A 21,847-nucleotide genomic window follows, 5' to 3' on the forward strand; every position below is an offset into this window, starting at 1 on the left:
AGGAGGGGTCTGAGTCCTCAAGAAAAGGGCTACTGTCTTCTCCAAACAGAATTCCCCTGGAGTCCTTCTCAGTGGCCCAGGCTGCTCTCAGCCCCAGGCTTTGTGTGGTCACTCTTCATAAGGCATAGCCTCCTGGGAGACCTGGCTGCATATAATTCAGCTAAACTGCTAGGATGCCTGATTGGCTGCTTCAACTCAGTCTGAATCCTGGGCAGTTCGCTTCCAGTGTCTAGACATTGATCTCCCCATCTATCACGTAAGTGTCTGTCCCAAGCCATTGGAAGGGTAGTGAGGGGCAGCCCGGATGGCTCAGCGGTTTAGCGCCGCCTTCAGCCCAGGGCATGATCCTGGAGACCCGGGATCAAGTCCCGCGTCAGGCTTCCTGCATGGAGCCTGCTTCTCCCTCTGCCTGTCTCTCTCTCTCTCTCTCTCTCTCTCTCGAATAAGTAAATAAATAAAAATCTAAAAAGGGGGGGAAGGGTAGTAGGTAGACAGGATCTAAGAGATGGGGAGATTCTCCCAGTGTAATGCGGCATCTTAGCACAATCAAGCCTCAAGCTCATCCCAGGACTGTCTCACAGCATAGCTCACTTGGGGGAAGGAACAAAGCAGTTGCAAAGCTGCTCTGGCAAGGGCTGGGGCCTTTATTCAACTCCCTTTCAGTCACCCCAGGTTGGATGCAAGGGGGGGAGAGAGTCCAAGGTACTCATGCACCCACACTTCACCAAGAATCTCTTCTGATAGTAGATAACAGCTTTGGACCACTTAATATACATCAAGCTCTGTGCTCCTCTCATTCCTCAAAGACCCTTGAAGTATGTATATATATGTATATACATACGCATTAAGATACATTGATTTTAGGGAGTGTGAGAGGGGAGAGGGAGAGAGAATATCAAGCCGACTCTCCACTGAGCGCAGAGGCCAATGCAAAGCTTGATCCCACGACCCTGAAATCATTACCTAAGCCAAAACTAAGAGTTGGATGCTCAACTGATTGACTCACTCAGATGCCCCTGAAGTGTACATTCTTATCTCCATTTTAGCAGTGGGGAAACTAAAGGTTGAAGTTAGGTCATTTGCCCTACCTAGATCACTCAGTGAATAATTAAGGGGATCTGAAATTCCATAAGGTCCGACTCCAAAACCTATGTCTTCCACTACACAGAACAAGGAAAGCTCACACAGAGTACCTTGGAGTCCCTGGGGCTGTATTATCTGGCAGGTCAGGATAGATGGGATGGAAGTTTATACTGTGTCCCAATGTAGAGTACACCAGCAACCCTCAGAAGATGGGACTTTTTTCCTAGAATGGCCGCTGGGGGGCAGTATGTATCCCCAAACCAGGAGCCTGGGGATGGGGTGAGGTAGTGCTTCACTTTGCCTCAAAAAAAGCTCAAAAAAAGTTTCTAGTAGAGTTTATAACCAATATCTTTAAAAATTGTCACCTTTCCATTTGTTTTTTAATACTGTTTTGTTTGTTGATATAAACAGTGTAAGCACAGAGGGGAAAACAAAAGTCCTGCAGATACCTGAAGGAAGAACATTCCAGGCAGAGGGAATAGCCATTGCAAAGGCTCAGTGGTGGAAACATGCCATGTACTTTGAAAGAACAGTAAAGCCATCCGGCTATAGGGAGAGAGAAGCAGGGACCTGGAGCCCATTGGAAGGCTTAGGGCAGAGGGATGAAATGATTTGGCTTATTTTTTTTTAAAGGAACACTAACTGCTGTATTGAGACTATACGGGTGAGTCATAGCAAAAAGGCTGGGAGATGATCAGAAGACCACTTCTGTAATCCAAGAGAGGTGACTGGCTCAAACCTGGGTGATGGTGGTGGGGTGATGAGAAGTGGTTGGTTTCTAGATAATTTTGCAGGTAACACCTATACGATTTGCTAACAGCTGGGATGTGGATAGAGTATGAGACAGAATGGAGTCAGGGATGACTTCAAAGATTTTGGCCTGAGCAATGAGAAGATTGAATTTGCCATTTACTGATATAGGAAAGAGTGTGGGAGGAGCAGGCTTGGGGATGAAAATCTGTCCAGTGGGTGGTTTTATATGGGAATCTAAAGTCTGGAAACAGGATTGGACAGGAGATCTAATTTGGGGAGCTGTTGGCATATAATGGTATTTATATGTTGGGAAGGAGGGTGAAAGAGAAGAGGTCCAAGGATTGTGCCCTGGGCATTCTCCATCATCTAGAGGCCAGGGATCTGAGGAGACAGGGCAGGAGTCAGACATTTCCAGAGCCAGAGTTGAGGGTTGAAGCTGGAATACTCAGTGCTACAGGGAAGTCCTGTGTGGTAGGGGTCTGGAGTTTTCCTCCTGGTTGCCTAAGAGAGTCTTGGCTTCTCTTGCTTGCCCTGACCCATCTGAACCTTCTGAGAGAAGGGACCAGTCCCATGGTACAAGTCAGGGCCTCAGAGTATTTGGGATCCTGGGCCTTTGCTGCCTTCTCCCCTTTAGCCATCTCGTAAACATAGGTGTTCCCAGGACTCCATCATCTCTCCGTGGGCCACCTCATCTATCTGCAAGCCTTTGCATGCCACTCTGAGCTCTATCTCTAGCCCAGCCTGTGTCTATCCCCAGATGCCCCACAGGCACCTCCAGGTCAGCATGTTCAACCTCTAAACTGTTTCCTTGTATATACACCACTACCTTCCAGTCTCCCCTGCCCCAGCACTGAGTCCTTAGGAGTTCATCTTTTCCCTGATGTCCTTGACCTGGGGCCAGAAGCCAGAATAGAAGTGGAGGATCTGGTGCTGGGGGGAGGATGGGAACACGTTCTTGCTGGTGCTGGCTGGACTGTTGTCAGCCAGGACCACCCCCATCTGAGGTATCGGTCAGTGTGGCTTTGGTTGGGTCCCTGGAAGACTCAAAGGCTCAGTCCTAGATTTTTTACCTCATCTGTGTACCTGGGTGTACCTGGCTTGTAATTGTGTGTCTTCTCTCTGCCCCTGACCCAGCCTCTGAACCTCCAGCTGCCCTCATCCAGACCCCCCACAGAGCCCAGAGCATAGAGCATCCCCTCCAGCACCCACCCATCCCCTTGACTCTGAGCACAGACATAAGCGAAGACCATAACCTCTGACAAACTCTTCCTCACCTTGCTTCATCATAGCAAATGCCAATGGCAAAACTGAAACCTGAAATACCTCATCCCTCTGAGCCTCATTATCCCCATTTTACAGATGAAGAAACTGAGGACCAGAGAGGTTCGATAACATGCCAAAGCTCAGTGGAGGGCACTTAGGTGTTTGGGGTTATTTGTTAATTGCGGGGGGGGTCTTTGTTTTTTTAGTGTTTCATTATTTTAACATATCTGTATATAACATATGCATGTTCATAGGGTATATTGCACAATTTAGAGACAAAACAAAAAACTAGCCAAAACCAAATTAGTAAGGACTAGAATTCCTACTGTTTACCCCTTACGGAGCCAATCTTCCCAGGCCTCAGTATTCTTGGATATAAGATGGGCATGAGGATATGAAGACCACAAAAGGGTGTAAAGTGGTAACAGCAAATACACTGCCCACATGCCAGGCATAGCTCATTTTCTCATCCCAGCAGCCTTGTGAAGTGGGAGCTATTATTATCCTCTTACCTAAAGTTATCCAGCTAGTGAGTGGTAGAGCCAGCATTTGCATCCAGCCTGGCTGCCCTCTTTGTGCTCTTAGGTGCCACAGTATGGACGCTGTGGCACCCAGGAGAGCTGGGTCATACCTCTTTCCCACTTTAGGTTCAGCAGAGGTCAGTGCATGGCCACAGCCAGGCTGCACAGCTGAGCAACCATAGCTGCCTCCTACTGAGGGCATCAGCACCCCAGCCTGGCACAAGATGGCTGCTTCCAACTTTTTCTGGGCTACAGAACCTCATCCTGAGGGAAGAGACAGATTAGCCAGACCAGAGTGCTGCCTGCAAGTGCCTTCCCTTGGAGGCTCTGAGTGGGAATGGGAGAGCAGGCAAGGACAGGGAGTGAGGGGCCCTCCCAAAGCCAGGACCACCAGGCTGAGGAGCTAGCCTTTATCTGGCAAGCCCTGCAGTGGCCTGGCCTGAGGCTCGGGATGTTCCTGCCGTACCCTGTCCCCATTTCAACCACAGCCTCAGGGTGGAGGGGAGGAAAGTGGGGTAATGACTTGAGACTTCAAAGTACTGGAAGAAGTCACATCTGGGGTCTACCCTAGACACCAACGCATCCAAGCCTCAATGCACAGGTAGGGAAACAGACCCAGAGAGGGGAGGGGTCCTGTCTAGGTCACACAGCCAGCCTGTGAGGCCAGGGAGCAAAGACAGGACTTTCATGACTCGTATCCCAACCTGGCTCCCAGAGCTAAATGATGTGTCTCCTGGATCCAGCCAGGGAGTGGTTATAGGAGAGATTCCGTGTGTGTATGAGAGAGAGAGAGACAGACACACAGACACACAGCAGAGCTAAGAGCCAGGGACCCACAAGGCACCATGACACCCACCCACCCTATTCTACTTCATTCCCTTCTGCCTGCCTGCAGTGAGACCTGCCCCTCTCTTCCAGAGACCTCCCTTACCTCTGCCCCAGGCCTTGGTCTTACCTCTCCTCTGGGCCTGGCCTCAGTTTTAACCTACTTGTCTGACCTTACCTTCTTCCACTCTTCCCTACATTTTTCCATTCCAGCAGCAGTCCTCCATGCTCCCACCTGAGGGCCCTTCAGTGGCTGTTCCCCCAGCCTGGCATGCTCCTCTCACAGGTGTCCACACAGTTCACTCCCTCTCCCCCTCAGATCTGTACTCAAAGTCAACTTCTCAGTGAAGTCTTTGGTCTTTACAGCCCCACACACTTCCTGTCCCTTTCTCCTGCTTTTCCTCCTTAGTATGTATCACTAACACACTATGTTTTGCACAGAATGTCAGCTCTATGAGAACAAGAACTCCAGTTTCTTTTTTGTGCCTATATCCTCTGCACCAAAATGGTGTCTGGCATATTGTAGAATTTCAACCAACTTCTGCCAAGAAAATGAAAGGGGTCTGTGCACAGAAACACTGTGTGACCATGGTCAGGGCTCATCTGAGCCTAACCCTGGAATCAAAAACTGCAGGGTATTACAGGCAATGAGCCTAATGCATGTCTGTGGCAAAGCAGTAGACAGCAAGCAGGTTCTGGATAGACCCACTGACTGCCCTACCTCCAAGGCCATCTCCTAGGGACATGGGGATGACAGAAGTCTAAAGAGGTCTGTTGAATGTGACTGTACGGCAAGGTAAGTACCTGCTCCCCTACTGATGGGCATACTGATGGGCATTTGGCTTTGTTTCCAGGCCCCGTGATCACCCACCTTGTGCCCCTCATTCAGGTACCCACTCCCCACCTCCCAGCTATGCTCCCAGGACATTGTCCACTGACCCTCCTTTGATATCCACACAACCATGACCTCCCCAATCTCTATCTTCAACATTTCTGAATTCCAGACCATATAAAAGACGTAATAGTTTATTGTGCACTTACTCTGTGCCAAGCACTATTCTCAGCGTTGTACGTGTTTTGTTTTATTTCATTGAATATCCACAGCGACACAAATGGTAGGTGGTATTAGATCCATTTTACAAATGATTTAAAGGAAGCCCAGAGAGGTTAAGTAACTTGCTCAAGATACACACTTCTTGCCCCCAAGTCCCATAGGCAACTCAAACTCAACATATCCATGATATAACTTATCTTCCTCTCCAAACCAGTTTGTCTGCCATGCATATTCTCAGGGGGCATATCTCCAATGCCCCAGGCCCAAGCCAAAAACTGAAATCAGCCTGACCCCTGCCAGTCCTTACCCACTTCTCCCAATTTAAGCCCAAGCCGTATAGGCTTTACCTCCTCGGTATCTAGTGAATCCTCTTTCCCCCACCTGCTGCTCCTCCTGGACTATTGCCTCTCACCATACTCCACCACAGGCTCCAATCTTCCCCTTTCCCAGCAGCTTGCACACTGCAGCTCAGGGAAGCTTGCTCTAAATCTCATGTCACCATGTTCCCATCTCCAGAAGAAAGCCCAGCCTCCTTGCCCCGGTCTCCTCAAACTGCAAAGTACAGCAAGCAACCCCAGAACAGACAACCTTATCCTCTATTCGCTCTGCCTCCACCTCTGGAAAGCCATCCCTGACCTCTGCTCCATGCTGGGCTAGGATCCCCCTCTGAACTCCACAGCCCCCTCTCTGCCACTTAGCTCCTTCCCCATGATTACCTATCCTCATTAGACTGTGCTCCTTGAAGGCAGAGACTCAGCCTCACCCTCTTCAACATCTGCAGTGCCCAGGCAGGGCCTGCACACAGGAGGTACTCAATAATTGCTGAAAGGCTGAATGCACAAACAATGACAGGAACCATGGGTGATGCTGCCTCTGAGTCCCACAAAGCAGGATAACTCCTGCTCCATTCCGGAGTGAGTGAGGATGCTGGCTGTCCCACCTCCAGCAACCTCTGTGCCTGTCCACCTGAATCCCATGAAGCCATTTCCTATCTCTGTACCTTTTCTTTTTTTTTTATTAAAATTTTAAATTTATTTATGATAATCACACACACAGAGAGAGAGAGAGGGGGGTAGAGACACAGGCAGAGGGAGAAGCAGGCTCCATGCACCGGGAGCCCGACGTGGGATTCGATCCCGAGTCTTCAGGATCGGGCCCTGGGCCAAAGGCAGGCGCCAAACAGCTGCGCCACCCAGGGATCCCCTCTCTGTACCTTTTGAAAGAACTTCCTTCTTTGCATATTCCTTCTGACTCTGGATTTTCTTGGTGTGGGAGAGCTCTGGCACCAGGAGGAGGAGGAATCAAACCCCTTACCTACTTTCAGTCTACATTAGGCATTTTCAAGGCGAGGGGTGATTTTGCCTCCAGGGGTGAGAACATGGATTTTTGGAAGAAGATGAAAAAATCTTACTCTTTTTTGTATAATGTATTTTGTATAAAATAAACAGATATAAGTATACCTATGGTATTAAAATACGTGATTAAGAAAGAAAATGGTGACTGGGTGACGGGCCCTGAGGGGGGCACTTGATGGGATGAGCACTGGGTGTTTTTCTATATGTTGGCAAATTGAACACCAATAAATAAATAAATAAATAAATAAATAAATAAATAAAATAAATAAAATGTCTAAAAGGCTTCTGAGGGGAATAATAATGGAAAAAAAAAGGTTGAGAAACTCTGATCTATATGCTTGGGCCTTGTTTTATCTGGTCCAAGGACTAGCTAGAACTGAAGGAGAGTCTAGAGTCCTATCCTAGGGCAGCTCACCCCCAGCTAGCCGTTTTCCTTTCCCCCAAAACGATCCCTTCCCTACGCTAGGCCTGAAAAATCCACCATTCTGTGTCTGGCATCCTTTAATCTCCTGTTCCTACTGAGGCCGTAGGTTGTCTTCCCCCATTCTCTCCCAGGGTCGCCCCAGCTCCCAAGGCGGGAAGGAGTTAGAGACCTCTCAGCTCTGTGCTCCAGCCCTGGGCTACTGCATAACCATGGAGTTCCTGGAAAAATCCAGGAGGGAGGCCCAACCACAGGAGGCACCCAGGAAGTGAGGGTGCCACTGTGTTGGACAAGGCTTTCTTTATTGGAGTGGGGGGATAGGGTCACAAATAATCTTACTTAGAAGTAAGCACTTAGAAGTGCTCTAGGTGGATGGGGTCACTTAAGGGTGGGACCGTCTGGGCTAAGGGTCTGTTGGCGGGAGACACAGAGACAGGGGTGAGGGAAGAGGTCATGGATGGGATTTGCATGGTCTTGGGCAGCACGGGTATTCTGCGGTCTTCATACACCATGGAGTTCTCCAATGTCTGGGGCCTCTGTGTGATGCTGGAGCCAATGAAGACCAAGTAGATGATGCCACCTAAGTAGGCACCTAGGAGCGGTGCCACCACCGGCACCCACCACCAGTCCCGGACCCTGCAGGCAAGAGGCAGAGGCCTGCTGAGGGGGCTGATGCCCAGCACAGCACCCACATCCAGTCAGGCTGAGACAGAGAGTAGGGCCTGAGTCTAGAGGAGTGACCCCCATTCTAGCCTAAGAGTTGCCCCTGAGCCTGCCCTGGTCAGCTTCAGTCTGATTCAGGGCCAGGGCTGATCTGTGGCAGGACTGACATTCAGTCCAAGAGCAGCATCTGCGTCGGTGCTGATCAAGGGGAAAGAGGGGATCCACACCTGTCTCCCCAGACCATCTGGGAGTTTGGCAGGACTCTAGACTGTGCTGCTTCTCACATCACCCTCCCCCCCTCTGCATGCAGGGGACCCAGAGAAAACTTGCAGGAATGGGCTGGGCAGGGCAGTACCTGAAGACCTGTATACCCCAGCCAGCAATGTAAGTGAAGAAGCGGGGAGGCAGGTCCCGGGATGGGTTCATGGCATAGCCTGTGTTCATGCCCAAGGACACTCCAATGACAATAATGAGGACGCCAATCACCAGGGCCTGTGTCCCTTGTAGTGCTGGGTTGTTCTCCTTGTCCGTGATGGCGAAGAGACATAGCTGGAGTATCCCTGTCACTATCACCTGGGGAGCAGACACCGTGGCAGCCACCTGGGGCCCCTAGCCAAACCACAGCTTCAGCAGTGCCCCCAGCCCCAATCCACTGGCAGATACCTCATCCAGAGTTCTTGTCCCTTCTATTGTGAGGACTGCCTGCTAGATGGGGAGGGTTAAGGAGGGGAACCCACACTGGACCACTGACCTCATCCAGGAAGCCCATCCACAACGTCAAGCGGTCAGGAAGGTAGGTGGCAAAAATGTTAGCGGTGGCTGTGGGACCAGTCACTGCCAGATGTCCGCCCGAAAATTCGATAATGGCTGCTGTAGAGACACAGACTGAGTGTGAACCTGCCACCAGCTTAACCCCACAGGAGCCCCAGGATTAAGGCTGTAGGATCCAGAGGTGGGGAGCACCTGTAAGGCTCTCTCCCAAATGTTTTCACAGACCAGGATACTAGGGTTGGATCTTCCCATTTTTCAGAGGAGGCTGAGGCCAGAGATGGACAACCCAGGGCAGGACACTTACAGTAGAAGAGGAGGTAGATGGTGGCAGCAGCCAGGAAGGAACCCAGAAACTGACCCAGGATGTAAACAGGAAACTTCTTCCAGGACATGCGGCCTAGTGCACAGTTGGTGAAGGTCACGGCTGCATTCATGTGGGCCCCTGAGGGGAGGGGCAGAAGTGTCAGAGGTGTGAGAGCAGAGACAAACAAATAATATGAGAGCAACAATAACAATAATAATAACAGTATTTATGGAGTAGATTCATTTAATCCTCATAAAGACCCACAAGACAGAGACCACCATTTCCAATTCACCATTAAGGAAAGTAAGAGACAGAGAAATTAAATAACTTGCCTAAGTTGGCCCAGGTAGTAAAAATGGGGGATCCAGGGGAGCTTATGAAGATTCTGGGCAGAGAGTCAAAAGAAAGGGGTTCAGGGTGTTCTCCCTCCCCTCAGGCCAGTAAGGATGGTTTCAAGTGGACTTGGAGAAGGGGCTGGCTGGAGGTAAGCAGGAAGAGCCTGGAGGGGACACCTGGCCCTGCTGATCAGATGGGGCCCGGGCTCACTCACCAGAGATGTTCCCTGCCACGTGCACTCCCATGGTGACTCCAAAGCCAAAACCCAAGTTGACACCGAGGTAGCTCCCAAATCTATTTCCTAGAACCATATGTGCCACAGAGCCAAGGCCAAACACCTGCAAGGGAGGGCCTCTGAGAGGACTACCTGCACAGAAGCCCCAACCTCACAGGAGGCCTCAAGCTCAGTTTGGGCTCCTCATCCCCATGCCCCAGGCCACCATACATTGTCTTTGGAGACCCTCTGCCATTCCCTCCTTCTCCAGAAATTGTCCTGACTTCTTCAAGATGTGACCAGGGAGAGCTGAGTGGGGCTATACAAGGAGCTGGGAGAGAAGCAGCACCCACACCCCTAGACCCCAAGCCCACCCAAAGTTCAGGGTAGGAGGCAGGGCTTCAAGGAGGGCATGGCTGGTGTGGATTGAACCCCTCAGAGTATCTCACACTTCAACCTAACCTGCAGGAAATTTCTTCAAGGGATTGCCAAACTTCTGGCCTGGACTCTGCCAGAACCCCGCTCCCTATACACACAGTGGCCCTGGGAGCCCAGTGTGGTTCTACCCCTCTTGCCTTCAGCAACATTTCCATTGTCCTCAGCTGTCATTTCTGAATTTCTTGTTCTTGCCCATTCGTAGCTGCTGGATCACCTCAGAAGATCCCCCCACCCACCCCCCGGCCCCAGACCCTCTTCACAGGGAAATTAGAGGCCTGAAGCTAGGCCCTCACTCAACCTCCCACAGCTCCCACCGGAATCAATATCCACCTTCCCCTTCAGCTCTGGTTCTGGTGCCCAGGCTCTCCATCCCTCTCCAGTCACCTCCCTCTTGCCTGTATCTTCCACCCTCCCCTTGACTGCTCCCACAGACTCAGGTGTCTTCCTTCTTGCCTGAGCCCAGCCTCTCTGTCTAGCTGTGGACTCCTGGACCCCCCTCCCTGTGTGGACCTAGCTCTAAGAAAGAATACACTGGCTGGCTCCTTGATCCCTTCCCTTGCTCTCTCTCTACAATCTGGCTCTTGCTTCCACATATCATGGACATCAAAGCTCTCCCTGAGGGCTCCAGCCTCCTAATTTCCTGATGGTCCCTTCAGACTTGTCTTACTTTGCTAACTTAGACCTTTTTAACCACTCTGTGCTTCTGGAAGGTCCCTTCTCTTTGGCCTCCACATCTCTGTCTTTCCTGGTTTCCTCTTACTTCCACAGCCTCCCTCTCTATAGTTTCTTCCCACATTTTTCTTTCTTCATCTGTCTCGTGAATATGGATGACTCCAGCGCTCATTCCTTGGTGCCTTTCATGTCTCTCCCCAGTCACTCTTCCTCGGCCTTCTTACCACGTCTATGGCTTCAGAGATGCCTAATGCACTAAAATTCCCAAAACCTCCACCTAGGAGCTAGATCCCTATCTTCAAATACCTACTGGGAGTCTGGGTTTTTCAAAGACTAGATCTATGGGTTTTTCAAAGGCTCTCTGTTGAAAGCTTACCATCTCTCAGAAAATGTGATCCTCATCCTATGTTCCCCATTCCAGCTGTCCAAATTTGAGCTTCCTCACCCTCATCCTCCACACCCAACCAGCTCTGCCTGCATTCTATCCAGATCTTACCCACCCTCCTCCTTGCAGCCAGCGTGACCTTTCTAACAGAAAAATTTGATCATGTCTGCCCCTTGTTCAAACATTTACTGGCTTCCCTCCATTTCTAGGATAAAGTCCAAACTCAGTAGGCCACAATTTAAGACCCTGTATAATTTTCTCTCTTCTGCTTCCCAGTTTCATGTCTGCTCCAGTGTGCTCTATGTTCAGCAATGTTATTACAACTAAACACTAACAACCATTTATTGAGTGCTTGTTGTATGCTAGACATTTGTAAGCAAGTTATATCTATCACCTCCTTTAACCCTTACACCAACTTATGCGTTAGGTGCTCTAATTCTCCCCATTTGATGGATTGTTAGCCAAGTCCTAGAGAACCTGACTGGCTTGTCCAAAATACACAGCCTGCATGGAGGGAGTCAAGGTTTTAATGTAGGCAGTCACTTTGTCAAACAATTCAAACCAAACAACATACTGCTCCCTGCATGCCTTGTTTTCTAATGCTTCTGTGGTTTTGCGTTGTGTTATTCCCTCTCCTTGGAATACCTCATCTCAGATTCTAAAAAATCAATATTCTAAAGCCACATTAAGATGGCACCTCCTTTGAATATTCCATGTGCTTTAGATATACTGTCTCTGAGGGACCTATAGATGTCGGGGCTGCTGGAAATAGAAGTCTAGATCCATCATCCAATATGATGGCCACTAGCCACATGCAGCTATTAAGTACTTGACATGTGGCTAGTCCAAATTGAGATCTGCTCTAAGTGTGAAGTACACACCAGATTTCAAAGACATAGGAAAAAAAGAATGTAGAATGTCTTATTAATAATTTTATACTGATTACCTATTGAGCTGGCAATATTTTGGATATATATATATAAATACAATAATTATTCAAATTAATTTCATCTATTGCTTTTCACCTCTTTAATGTGGCTACTAGAAAGTTTTATTTATTTATTTTTTTTTCTAGAAAGTTTTAAATTACATGTGCGGCTCATATTGTATTTCCCTTGCACATCTCTGTTCTAGTGTTTTTGAAGAAGGAAAGTTGAAGAATTGTGGACATGGGGGCAATAGATAAAGCCATCAAGGAGGATGAAGGTGAGATGATGGTCAGCTGAGGGCTGAACCTAGAGCTGCACATAAGTCGGTGTTAGAAACTCTGGCTGGAGCAGGTGTTGAAATGGGAGAGGAACAAAGGAAGAATGTGCCTGGAACACCAAAGAGAAACAGAGTTTCCCAGGAGGGTGTGGTCCCCACCATCACATGCAGCCTCTGGGTCAAGTGCATAAAAGCCTGAAAAGCATCCCTTTGGATGTGACCATCCAGCAGTCCTTAGTAATGTGGTGAGCACTACATCATCAGGCTATAGAAACAGAAATTAGGTACCAGAAATTGAGAGGTAAGTATGTGATGAAGAAGAGTTGAAAGGGGCAGCCCGGGTGGCTCAGCGGTTTAGCGCCGCCTTCAGCCCAGGGTGTGATCCTGGAGACCGGGGATTGAGTCCTGCCTGCTTCTCCCTCTGCCTGTGTCTCTGCCTCTCTCTGTGTGTGTCTCTCATGAATAAATAAATAAAACCTTGGGAAAAAAAAAAAAAAAAGAAGAGTTGAAGGATACCACTGTAGACATCTCTTTGAGAACCTGTCTGAGGAGGGAGGGAGGAAGAGCATGATAATTGAAGGGGCTCAAAGGGGGAAGGGAAGATGTTTTGCGCTGTGCCAGTTTAAGTAGAGAGACTTCATTTTTTTTTAATTTTATTTATTTATTCATGAGAGACACAGAGAGAGAGGGAGGGGCAGAGACATAGGCAGAGAGAGAGAAACAGGCTCCATGCAGGGAGCCCGATGTGGGATTTGATCTGGGATTCCAGGATCATGCCCTGGGCTGAAGGCAGGCACTCAACCGCTGAGCCACCCAGGCATCCCAGTAGAGAGACTTCAGTATGGTACGGTTGAGAGAGGGAGAGGCTCTCCCTCAAAATGGAACAAAGTACCTGGGTAGACTGGAGGGTGGGACTGGTACAGGAATGGAGGGTCCTCCGTGAAGGAGGAGCCTGCCCTGGCCAAGGAGGGGACACATGGATGCACAGGTAAGTGGAGTCTGGTGCTGCAGGGTTAGGTGGGTGAGCCAGACGCAGGAAGCCTGCCTGATGGTTTTCTCTGGTAAGCTAGAAATCCAGCCATTTGCTGATTTAAAAAAAAAAAAGGGCAGAGTACAAGGCAGCCTTGAGAAAGTTCGAGAACAAGTCAGATAGCCTCAATAGGGTTGGGGAGAGGCAGCTGAGCAAGGCCATGTAGGTCCCCCAAGAACACCAGGACAAGTGCAGGGAAGCCCAGAGGCAGACTGGCTTAAGGCCAAGGGTAGGATGAGGCAGGAGAGGACAGGAACAGATGAGGCATTGGGGTGGAGAGTGAGAACAGGACAGCTGACAGGCTTGAGGAGGGTTGGGAGGTGCAGGGGCTGGAGCACACACAGAGAGTGCACATTTCCAAGTAGGAGCTCAAAACCATTTACTAAAAATAATGAATGAGTGAATAAACCCCTTATGACCTCCTGTGTCAAAGTTGCCAACTGGCAGCCCATGGGCCAGTTCAACCAGAACACATGTTTTGTTTGGGTAAGTTGGTTTTGACAACCAGAAGTTTCAGCCTCTCTTGGAAAATCAGAAGCTCGGGCAACACCGGCCTGCATTCCACCCAGTGTGGCAGCAGTCAACTGGAGCAGTGGCAAAGATGCCTTTGCACAGGCTTGTACTCCACACTTAGCCACAGTTCCCTCTGCTCTGAGTTGACTCTCTGGCCCCCACAGCATGTAAGTTTGCAACTCCTCTGTTTCTGGCTCATGTCGACAGCTGGTTTTCCAGGCCTCTAATGGCCTAGCCCCTCCTCTCCATGGTCAGTGAACGTGGCCCAGCCCATTCAAGTCCCAATAGGTACGAGGCCAGCCCTGAGCACAACACTCTGGAGGCTGTAGAACGGAACAGAGTAGAACAGTCCACTTCCCTGATCCTGGCTGCAGTAAATGGGGCCCAAGGTCACACTCATTTTTCTGACAAAATCTTCCCCCTGATGACTGAGCTTCCTGTAACTGAAAAAGCCCCCAGTTCTTGTCACAGGCCCAACAACTGAAAGTAATAACACAATGTTCTATATGAGCTTATACCTCCCTGAGTTCTTTTATAAGTAGTGTTATTCCCCTTCCATCCTCACAACAAATCCGCCAGCAAATGTTTCTGTTCCTATTCCACAGATTGGGAAACTGAGGCCCCGAGACTACTAAAAGCCTGAAAGTTAGGGCCTTACCTCAGTTGGGGGAGAATTAACAAGCCAGAGTGTTGTGAATCCTGCCTTAGCTAAACTAAGGGACAGAGTGTAAAGAGACTAAGGGTCAAGGCTGTGATGTTAGATTGGAGTGGATTTAATCTTAACTTAAAATGTCATCTTGGACAAATAACTTTGTCTCATAGGGGCTCAGTTTTCCCATCTCTGAAATAGGATAATAATAGAACCTCCCTCATAGACGTATGGATTTGCTGTATGGATTTGAGAAGATACTGTACAGGAGGTAGTACCTCCTACCTCCATGGTTCCAAGGTTTAACAGCCCTCATGAGGCTGGAATGTCTTGTCATAAATGAATGACTTAGCCCTGGATTAAGGCTGGACACCATCCAGTTGCCATCCTTACAGCTCAGGAGTCTAAACAGTAGGGCAGGTAATGGGGAAAGGGAAGAAGGCAGGAAGCAGGGAGGGGGAGCAGTCGAGAGTGCTTATCATGACAAGAGACCACCACATATGTCCCACACGTATACTGGGTATCTGCCAGCTTGTTGTGGCTGTTCCATTTATCAATAAGGAAGCTAAAGTCCTAAACAGTTAAGATACCTGTAAAAAAGTCACACCTCTAGAAGATAGCAGAGACAGGATTCAACCAACTCCACAGTCCATAAAGGTCCAATTCAACATGCTAAATAACTGAGAAGACAGGGGTGGTCTCAGTGGCTCAGATGGTTGAGCGTCCAACTCTTAGTTTCAGCTCAGGTCATGACCTCCATGTTGCCAATCCCTACAGACCCTTGCCAGGAGTCACTTTCTCTGGCCTGTCTGCAGCCTCCCACTGCTGACCACTCCCTCCTGGTGGACCCACCCTTCTATCACAGGTCTCTCCACTCTTCTCCTCTCACTTTTCTGGCCACTCCTCCTCAGCCTTCTTTGTGTGCTCCTCTTCAGGGTTCTGTCCTCAGCTTTTTTTTTTTTTTTCCTCTCTCTATACATTCTCACTGGATAGTTTTATAACCACCATCCATAGTCTGATGAGCTCTAAAATCCTTACTTCCAGCCCAAGTCCCTTTCTTGAGCTCCAAACCTCTATATCCAATCTCCTAAATGTCTCCACTGGAACTCACCTGATCACAACCAAACTGACCTCACTTCTCATTCTGCAGAGGGCCCGGGCTCCAGCACCTACCTCTCATCTACTGCTTGCAAAGCCTCAATTCTTCCACAGCTCCTTCAAATGTGAGCTTCTTCTCTATCCCTGGACCAGTCATCGCCATCTCTCTATCCTAGGTCAACAGCCTCCTAACTGCTTCCCACCAGTTCTGCTGAGGCCCACACTGCACCCCAAACCGCCTTCTAAAATCTAAATCTGAACACATCACTCCCCAGCTTGAAAACCTTTAGCGTCTCCTCATTGCCCTCGGTATTAATTCTCAAAGCATGACGCTCAATGACACTTCTCTCTAATCTCTGTATTCTTAGTTTCCCTTCTCACCACTTCCAGCCATGCTCCCTGACACCTGTGCCCCATCCCATGGTTTTGTTCTGCCCCCCACATAGTATGATCTCATTCTCTCCCAAAAAAACAGCCAGAAAGAGCTCTCTTCTTACTTTCCTGTGTTTCCCCATCAGGACTCCAGGTCCAAGGCTGAAGAATGGATAATGTGACTCAAGGGTCAGTGGTGGGGAGGGGGTCATGGATTGCTTTCACTGAACCCCACCCTCCTGGGTCCCAGGGGTTCCTGACCTTTCCTCAGAGCCCGCCCCATCTGTGTCACCTACCACTCACCATCATGACATACGTGCTCATGAACTCAGCCAAGAACTCTCGCACCATATCCTTCTGCAATATTGCTTGCATCCTTGTTGTTATGGGCGATGAGACCACCTTGGAGCCTCGGGTGGACCTGGAACAGCAGCCCAAGCCCCGTGGGAAGGAAAGAGAGTCAAGTGCATTCGCTGCCCATCACCCTTTAACTCATGGCCGTTAATGGGTAACCCAGAGGTTACCCACACACACCTCCTCTTGCCCAGGGCAGCTGGTACAGCTGGGATCAGAGACAACTGAGAGCCACAGGGGTGTGGAGTGGGACTGGTGCTAGATGGCCAGGCTTGGTCCCTTCTTTTCGGAGGAGACTGGACCAGTGGGAAGGGTACACTAATGAGGCCATTTTGCAGAGGGGGCAGTGGGGAGCTGGCAAGTGCCATTTGAGTGCCAGTGAGTCTCAGAAGAGAAGCAGATGGGAGAGGGCAAGCAGACAAGTGGAGCTCAGCTGTCCCTCTGTCCGTCTGCCTGCCTGCCTATCTGCAGGATCCAGGCTTTGGGAACACAGGCCAGGCATCAAGCAGGACCTGTTAAAAGTGAGGCACTCTGCAAACAACACAGGGTGTGGCAAAGTCTGCTCAGGGCTCTATAAACACGGAGGCCTACACTTGCATCAGGTTCTGCCAGAGATGAAGGAATCTGCAAAGTGCATGGGGCTCTGTAGCCAGGTTGACACAAACAGACTTCGGTGCGTGAACAAATGAATGAATGAACAAATGAGAGAGAGGGTGGAGGAAAGGAAGGACTGGATCTCCCACTCTGTTGTATGCTCAGTGCCTAGCACAGGATCAAACACAGAGGTGCAAGATATATTGTCCAATGAATAAAAACTGGGGAATTCGTCTGTCATACCCTCCATTAAATCCCCAGAACCTTCTACAGGGCCTGGCACATGGTATGTGCTTGACAACTATTTAGTAAATGTGGTTGAATGGATAGATAGACAAAAAACTAGTTACAGGCTCCATCATCTGCTGGGAGGGGAGGATAGAGAGTTCTGGTTTGGGGAAGGAAATGGGGTCTGGAGGCTGAAGAAGAGGTGGAAGGCGACAGATACTATTAAGTGTGGCCTTGGTACTTGTTCAGACTGGTGACCCTCCCCTGCTGTATACCCAAAGCTGACACCAGCCCCTCAACTACCTCATTCTGGTAGGAATAGCGACAACACTGCCCCACCCCATCCCAGGCTTCCTGAAATCTCCCCGACCTCACAGCAGCACAGAATAAGCAGAGGGAGTAAGAAACGTAAATCAGACCTGGATAAAACACCTTCCACTTTTCTGGCTGAGACCCTATGTGTAGTCTCACCTACCCTAGTGCTTGCTCTCTCCTTACCCCAAGGAAACAAACCAATGGCTGACCATATGGAGGGGGATATAGAGTTGCCCAGATAATTTACTGGCTTCCATCCAACTCCAGTTCCCATGCAGCATCATATGCCCCTATGGCCAGCCTCTCAGCTATGAAGAAGTGCCTGTGAGTACCCTGAGGCAGGCAGGTACCCATGAGGGTCCTGGCAAAGTACCACAGAGGCAGTGAAGAGGTGGACAGAGCAGAAAGCCAAGGACACCAAGAGAGTTTTCCGACTCTGACCCCTTCCTTCTCATCACACAGCAGACAGGACACAGTAAGCAACAAATAACCACCAACCAGCCACTGGTCCAAAGATTTATCAAATATCAAATGGCTGCTATGTTCAAGCACTGTAGCAATGAACATTGTCATGATCCCTGCTCTCAGGAAGAAAAGCAATGGAGCTATTGTTGTAAAGAGTGAGGAGTGTTGCCACAGGTGAAGGGTGAGTTCTACTGGATTTCAGGAAGGAAACAAGTCCGTTCCCAGAGGAAAGGATAGGAGGGTCTCCCACGGGAAGGGAAACAAGTTGAGAATGGAAGGCTGGGCAGATGAAGGAGCATCAGGGGAGGGGTGGGAAGAGGGCTTGCCACTAAGACAGTGTGTAATATGTCGACAAGCTCCCCAAGGATGGGTCAGCCAGAGAGGAGAGAAAGTGGCATGAGGTGGGCGGAGAGGGGCACAGGGCCAGATGGCAGAAGGCCCCATGGCCCATGTTAGAGAGTCTGAACTAGACCCAGAGGGCCAGGGGATTCAGTGGAGGATTTAAGCAGGAGCACTGCCTCCTCTATGGAGGCTGGGATGAGAGAACAAGGGTGGGGGTATGGCAAGCAATTAGGAAGCTTCTGCCAGAGACTGCTCAAGTGGTGATAGCAGCCTGAGCCAAGAAGGTGTCATGGAGACAGCTAGAAGACAGTAAAAATGACACACTTGGTATTTGATTGAAAAGAAAAATAGAGAAGGAAGTCAGTGATGACCTCAGGTTCAGGAAGAGCAGGAGAATGACAAATGAGCCCAGGAGAGAAGCTGTAGGCTTAGGCAGGACCATGAGGAACCCCTCTCACTGTGTGGAATTTGAAGAGCCTCCTAAACATCTAGGTGGAGATAGGCAGTAAAACAGAGGCAGCTGGTCATGTCTTGTCTAGACATACACATCCAGAGGTCATAGGTGGTCATTTGATCCCTGGCAGAGATGAGACAGCTCAAGGAGAGGGTGTAGAATGAAAAACTGGCCTACAAGCCAAGAAGCTAATGGTAAACCACATAATTATCTAAGTAATATCTGCTAACCAAGGAGCAACTCACCAACCAACCCTTCAACTAACAACTCACCAACCAACCCTTCAACTAATTAATTAATCTAGCAACTTAGCTAACTGATGGACTTTCTTGTTCACCAGCTCATTTAATTATCAATCAATCAACCAACCACCTATAAGCCAGCCATGCCCCAGCCAGTAAGGTATACAAACCCAGTCTCCACCCTTGGATCACTCCATCTAGTGGATCTGATAGATAACAGCAGCAACATCAGAGGCAAGAAGCCAGGGGTGGGAGGTGAGGCCTGCAGACTTCTGAAGGGTGGGCAGGTGGTAGCCTAAAGTGCCTATGGAGGAAGACAGAAGTGGTGGAAAGAATGGTGGGAGTGAGTACATTCTAGATATTTTAGGAGATGTGACTAAATATGAGGCATGGGAGACAGAAGTGTCAAGGACACTGGCTTGAGCAATGGAGAAAGGGATCCTTGGCTGACTGAGAATACAGGAGGAAGAAAGGGCTTGGGGTGTGAAGGATGTTTTTAACTGGAACTGAGTTGCCTGTGGGACATTAGTGGGTCTTTGGAGACAGTGTTGAAAGCCCCAGAGAGTCCAGCACAAGGGGAGCCATTAATTCTCTCCATCCAGGAGTGCATAGATAAAAAATATCTGTGGAGCTGCCAGGCAGCAATGAAATGTAATAAGCAAGTATATTTGTGTGTTAGAGGGTAGTATGGTGCACCTGGGTGGCTCAGTTGGTTAGGCATCTGACTCTTGATTTCTGCTCAGGTCATGATCTCAGGGTTGTGAGAGCGAGCCCAGCATGGAGCCTGCTTAAGATTCTCTCTTTCCCTCTCCAAAGGGAGGAAGGGAATGAGAAAGAAAAAGAGAGAGAGAGAGAGAGAGAAGGAAGGAAGGAAGGAAGGAAGGAAGGAAGGAAGGAAGGAAGGAAGGAAGGAAGGAAGGAAAATAGTATGGCCTATGGGGAAAATTAGAGCAGGGAAAAGGCAGTTAGGATGAGCCTCACTGAGAAGATGACAGACATGAGGTGGTGAAGGAAGAGCCTTTCAGACAGAGGGAAAAATCACTAAACGACTCTGAGTATGTTTGAATGAAAGGAAAGGTCAGTGTGACTGGAGAGAGAAAGAGCAGGGACGGCATGGGGGAAGATCAGAGAGGAAACCAGGACTAAAAGGCAGGGCCTTGGCCATTGCAAGGACTTTGGCTCTTATTGTCCCTCAAAGAGACCTGAGCCCATGAGGGTGAGAGGCAGCGAGTTCAGTTCAGTTGAGCACCACCTACATAAAGGCAGTCGGAACCTACTCACCAACTCCTTGGCCCTCACCCAGCCTTTCTGAGCATCCCATCACCCCAGGGCCCAGGCGGAAGAGCCCCTTCCTCTGGGCCTCATGATCCAGTGGGAGATGGGAAGGAGAGGGGCTGGGGGCATCAGCCATGAGGGAGAGGCTGAGAATAGGGCAGGAAGGGCACAGGGGTGCACTAGGGGGTTGGGGGCCCGGAGGCTGGAGGAGGAGAATGGGTAGGGTACTTACCGCCTCTTCCTATCTGATTGAGTCATGTTCTGTCTTTTGAGATTTTTAGATGCTGTGGCGCCAAAGAGAGGTCATTAGGGCTGGGGGGCACAGAACTTGGCCCCACATTCTCATCAGACCTCAGCCTCCCAGGGGATAAGCCACAGGGACAGGTCCTGCCGGTTCCAATCTCCCAACCGAGCCAAGCTAGCAAGGAGGGGTGTGGATGTGCTTCAGCCAATGGGAAAAGGCCCTGGAGTCCCACCCCCTCTACCCATGCTGGCCTCAGGACCCCGGACCAGGCCCTTCACAGGTCCTCCTGACTTCCCCAGGTTGCAGCCCAGCCTCGGACAGTGGAGATGCCTACAGCCTCCCCTCAGTGGCTCCACCCTCACATATATGGGTATTACTGCCTTTAATCTAACTTCAAGCCCCTTGCTGCTCACTTAAATTCTGATTTTCCAGGCCCTTTCCCTTGTGCACGCGTACACACACACACACACACACACACACACACATACATATACACTGAGGTCCTGAGAATTCATTTAGTCCATAGCTCTACCTCAGAACAAAGTCTGCCCTCTTACCTTTCCTGAAAATTCCCCAGTGTATTCCTATTGTCCATGCAAACGGCCACTCAGAGGTAACCCTTGAGTTTCCCCTTCCTGTGAGCTCCCCTCGCTACCGCACATCCCTAGCCCTGACTGCAGAACCGTGCAGCCCCAGCCCCAGCTTCCCATTCTAGCTAAGCTAGCCATCAACCCATCTTTCTGATCTGCATGACTGGCCTGGTCTGAGCGCCCTCCTCCTCCCCAGGCCAGTGCTCTCCTGACAGCCCAGCCCTATACACCCTCCCAACCTCTGCTGCACTGCTCTCAACAGTAAATTTACAGGTAAGGAAACTAAAGAACAAAGTGTGTGACATGCTTGTGTCACCCAGCAACTCAGGACTAAAGCAGAACAAACATCCTGGCTTTCAACTCTCAGTTGGGGTTCCTTCCCCAGACAGTCTTATAGTCATCTCCCCCCACAACATGATCCCCAGGAAGTAGCCCTCTGAGGCCTGAGCCACAGGGAAGGACCCCTGTCCCCAGCCCTGCCTGGAGCCCAACTTACTCTACTGAAGTGCCTTGTTTCTCAGTGTTCACTTTAGGCACGCCTCAGTTATAGCAGGTCTTGGTCTTGTTCCTCTATGACTGTCCTGGGCTCTGGCTGCACCCCCAGCAGGGACTCCACTGTCCCTGTGTCCCCAGTCTAGAGCCTGCCTTTCAGCCCTCTTCGGGGTGGCCCCACGCACTGCTTTGCTCTGCTCCTCCAGGGGAGAGGTCAGTGGGGCAGGGGTTTGGCCCCTGCCACTTGGGCCAAGTCCAGACACACTGCCTAAAATAGCATCCTTTCTCCTGCCAGCGGCGCCACGGAGACTAGGTTCTGAGGCAGC

The 21,847-nt window shown here is 49.9% G+C and overlaps 1 protein-coding gene across 4 annotated transcripts; it reads right to left on the reverse strand.

Annotated features, from left to right (window-relative positions):
- Positions 1-7,558: 7,558 nt before the first annotated feature.
- Positions 7,559-21,832, reverse strand: AQP7 (aquaporin 7). Of its 4 annotated transcripts, none has more exons than XM_077912289.1 (9): positions 21,526-21,832; positions 20,428-20,479; positions 19,091-19,224; positions 16,230-16,347; positions 9,564-9,687; positions 9,068-9,151; positions 8,690-8,808; positions 8,294-8,511; positions 7,559-7,911 (listed from the first exon to the last, which is right to left on the reverse strand). In XM_077912289.1, exons 3-9 carry the CDS (start codon positions 19,147-19,149, stop codon positions 7,629-7,631), a joined length of 1,005 nt encoding a protein of 334 aa, XP_077768415.1. In that variant the 5' UTR covers positions 19,150-19,224; positions 20,428-20,479; positions 21,526-21,832; the 3' UTR covers positions 7,559-7,628. The 4 variants fall into 4 exon arrangements, with proteins under 4 accessions (XP_077768415.1, XP_077768413.1, XP_077768414.1 ...); XM_077912287.1 differs by having other exon boundaries at positions 9,014-9,151; positions 21,526-21,829; XM_077912288.1 differs by lacking the exon at positions 19,091-19,224 and having other exon boundaries at positions 9,014-9,151; positions 21,526-21,829.
- Between the last annotated feature and the right edge of the window lie 15 nt (positions 21,833-21,847).

This window comes from Canis aureus, chromosome 10, assembly GCF_053574225.1.
Source record: "Canis aureus isolate CA01 chromosome 10, VMU_Caureus_v.1.0, whole genome shotgun sequence".
NCBI classification, from domain to species: Eukaryota; Metazoa; Chordata; class Mammalia; order Carnivora; family Canidae; genus Canis; species Canis aureus.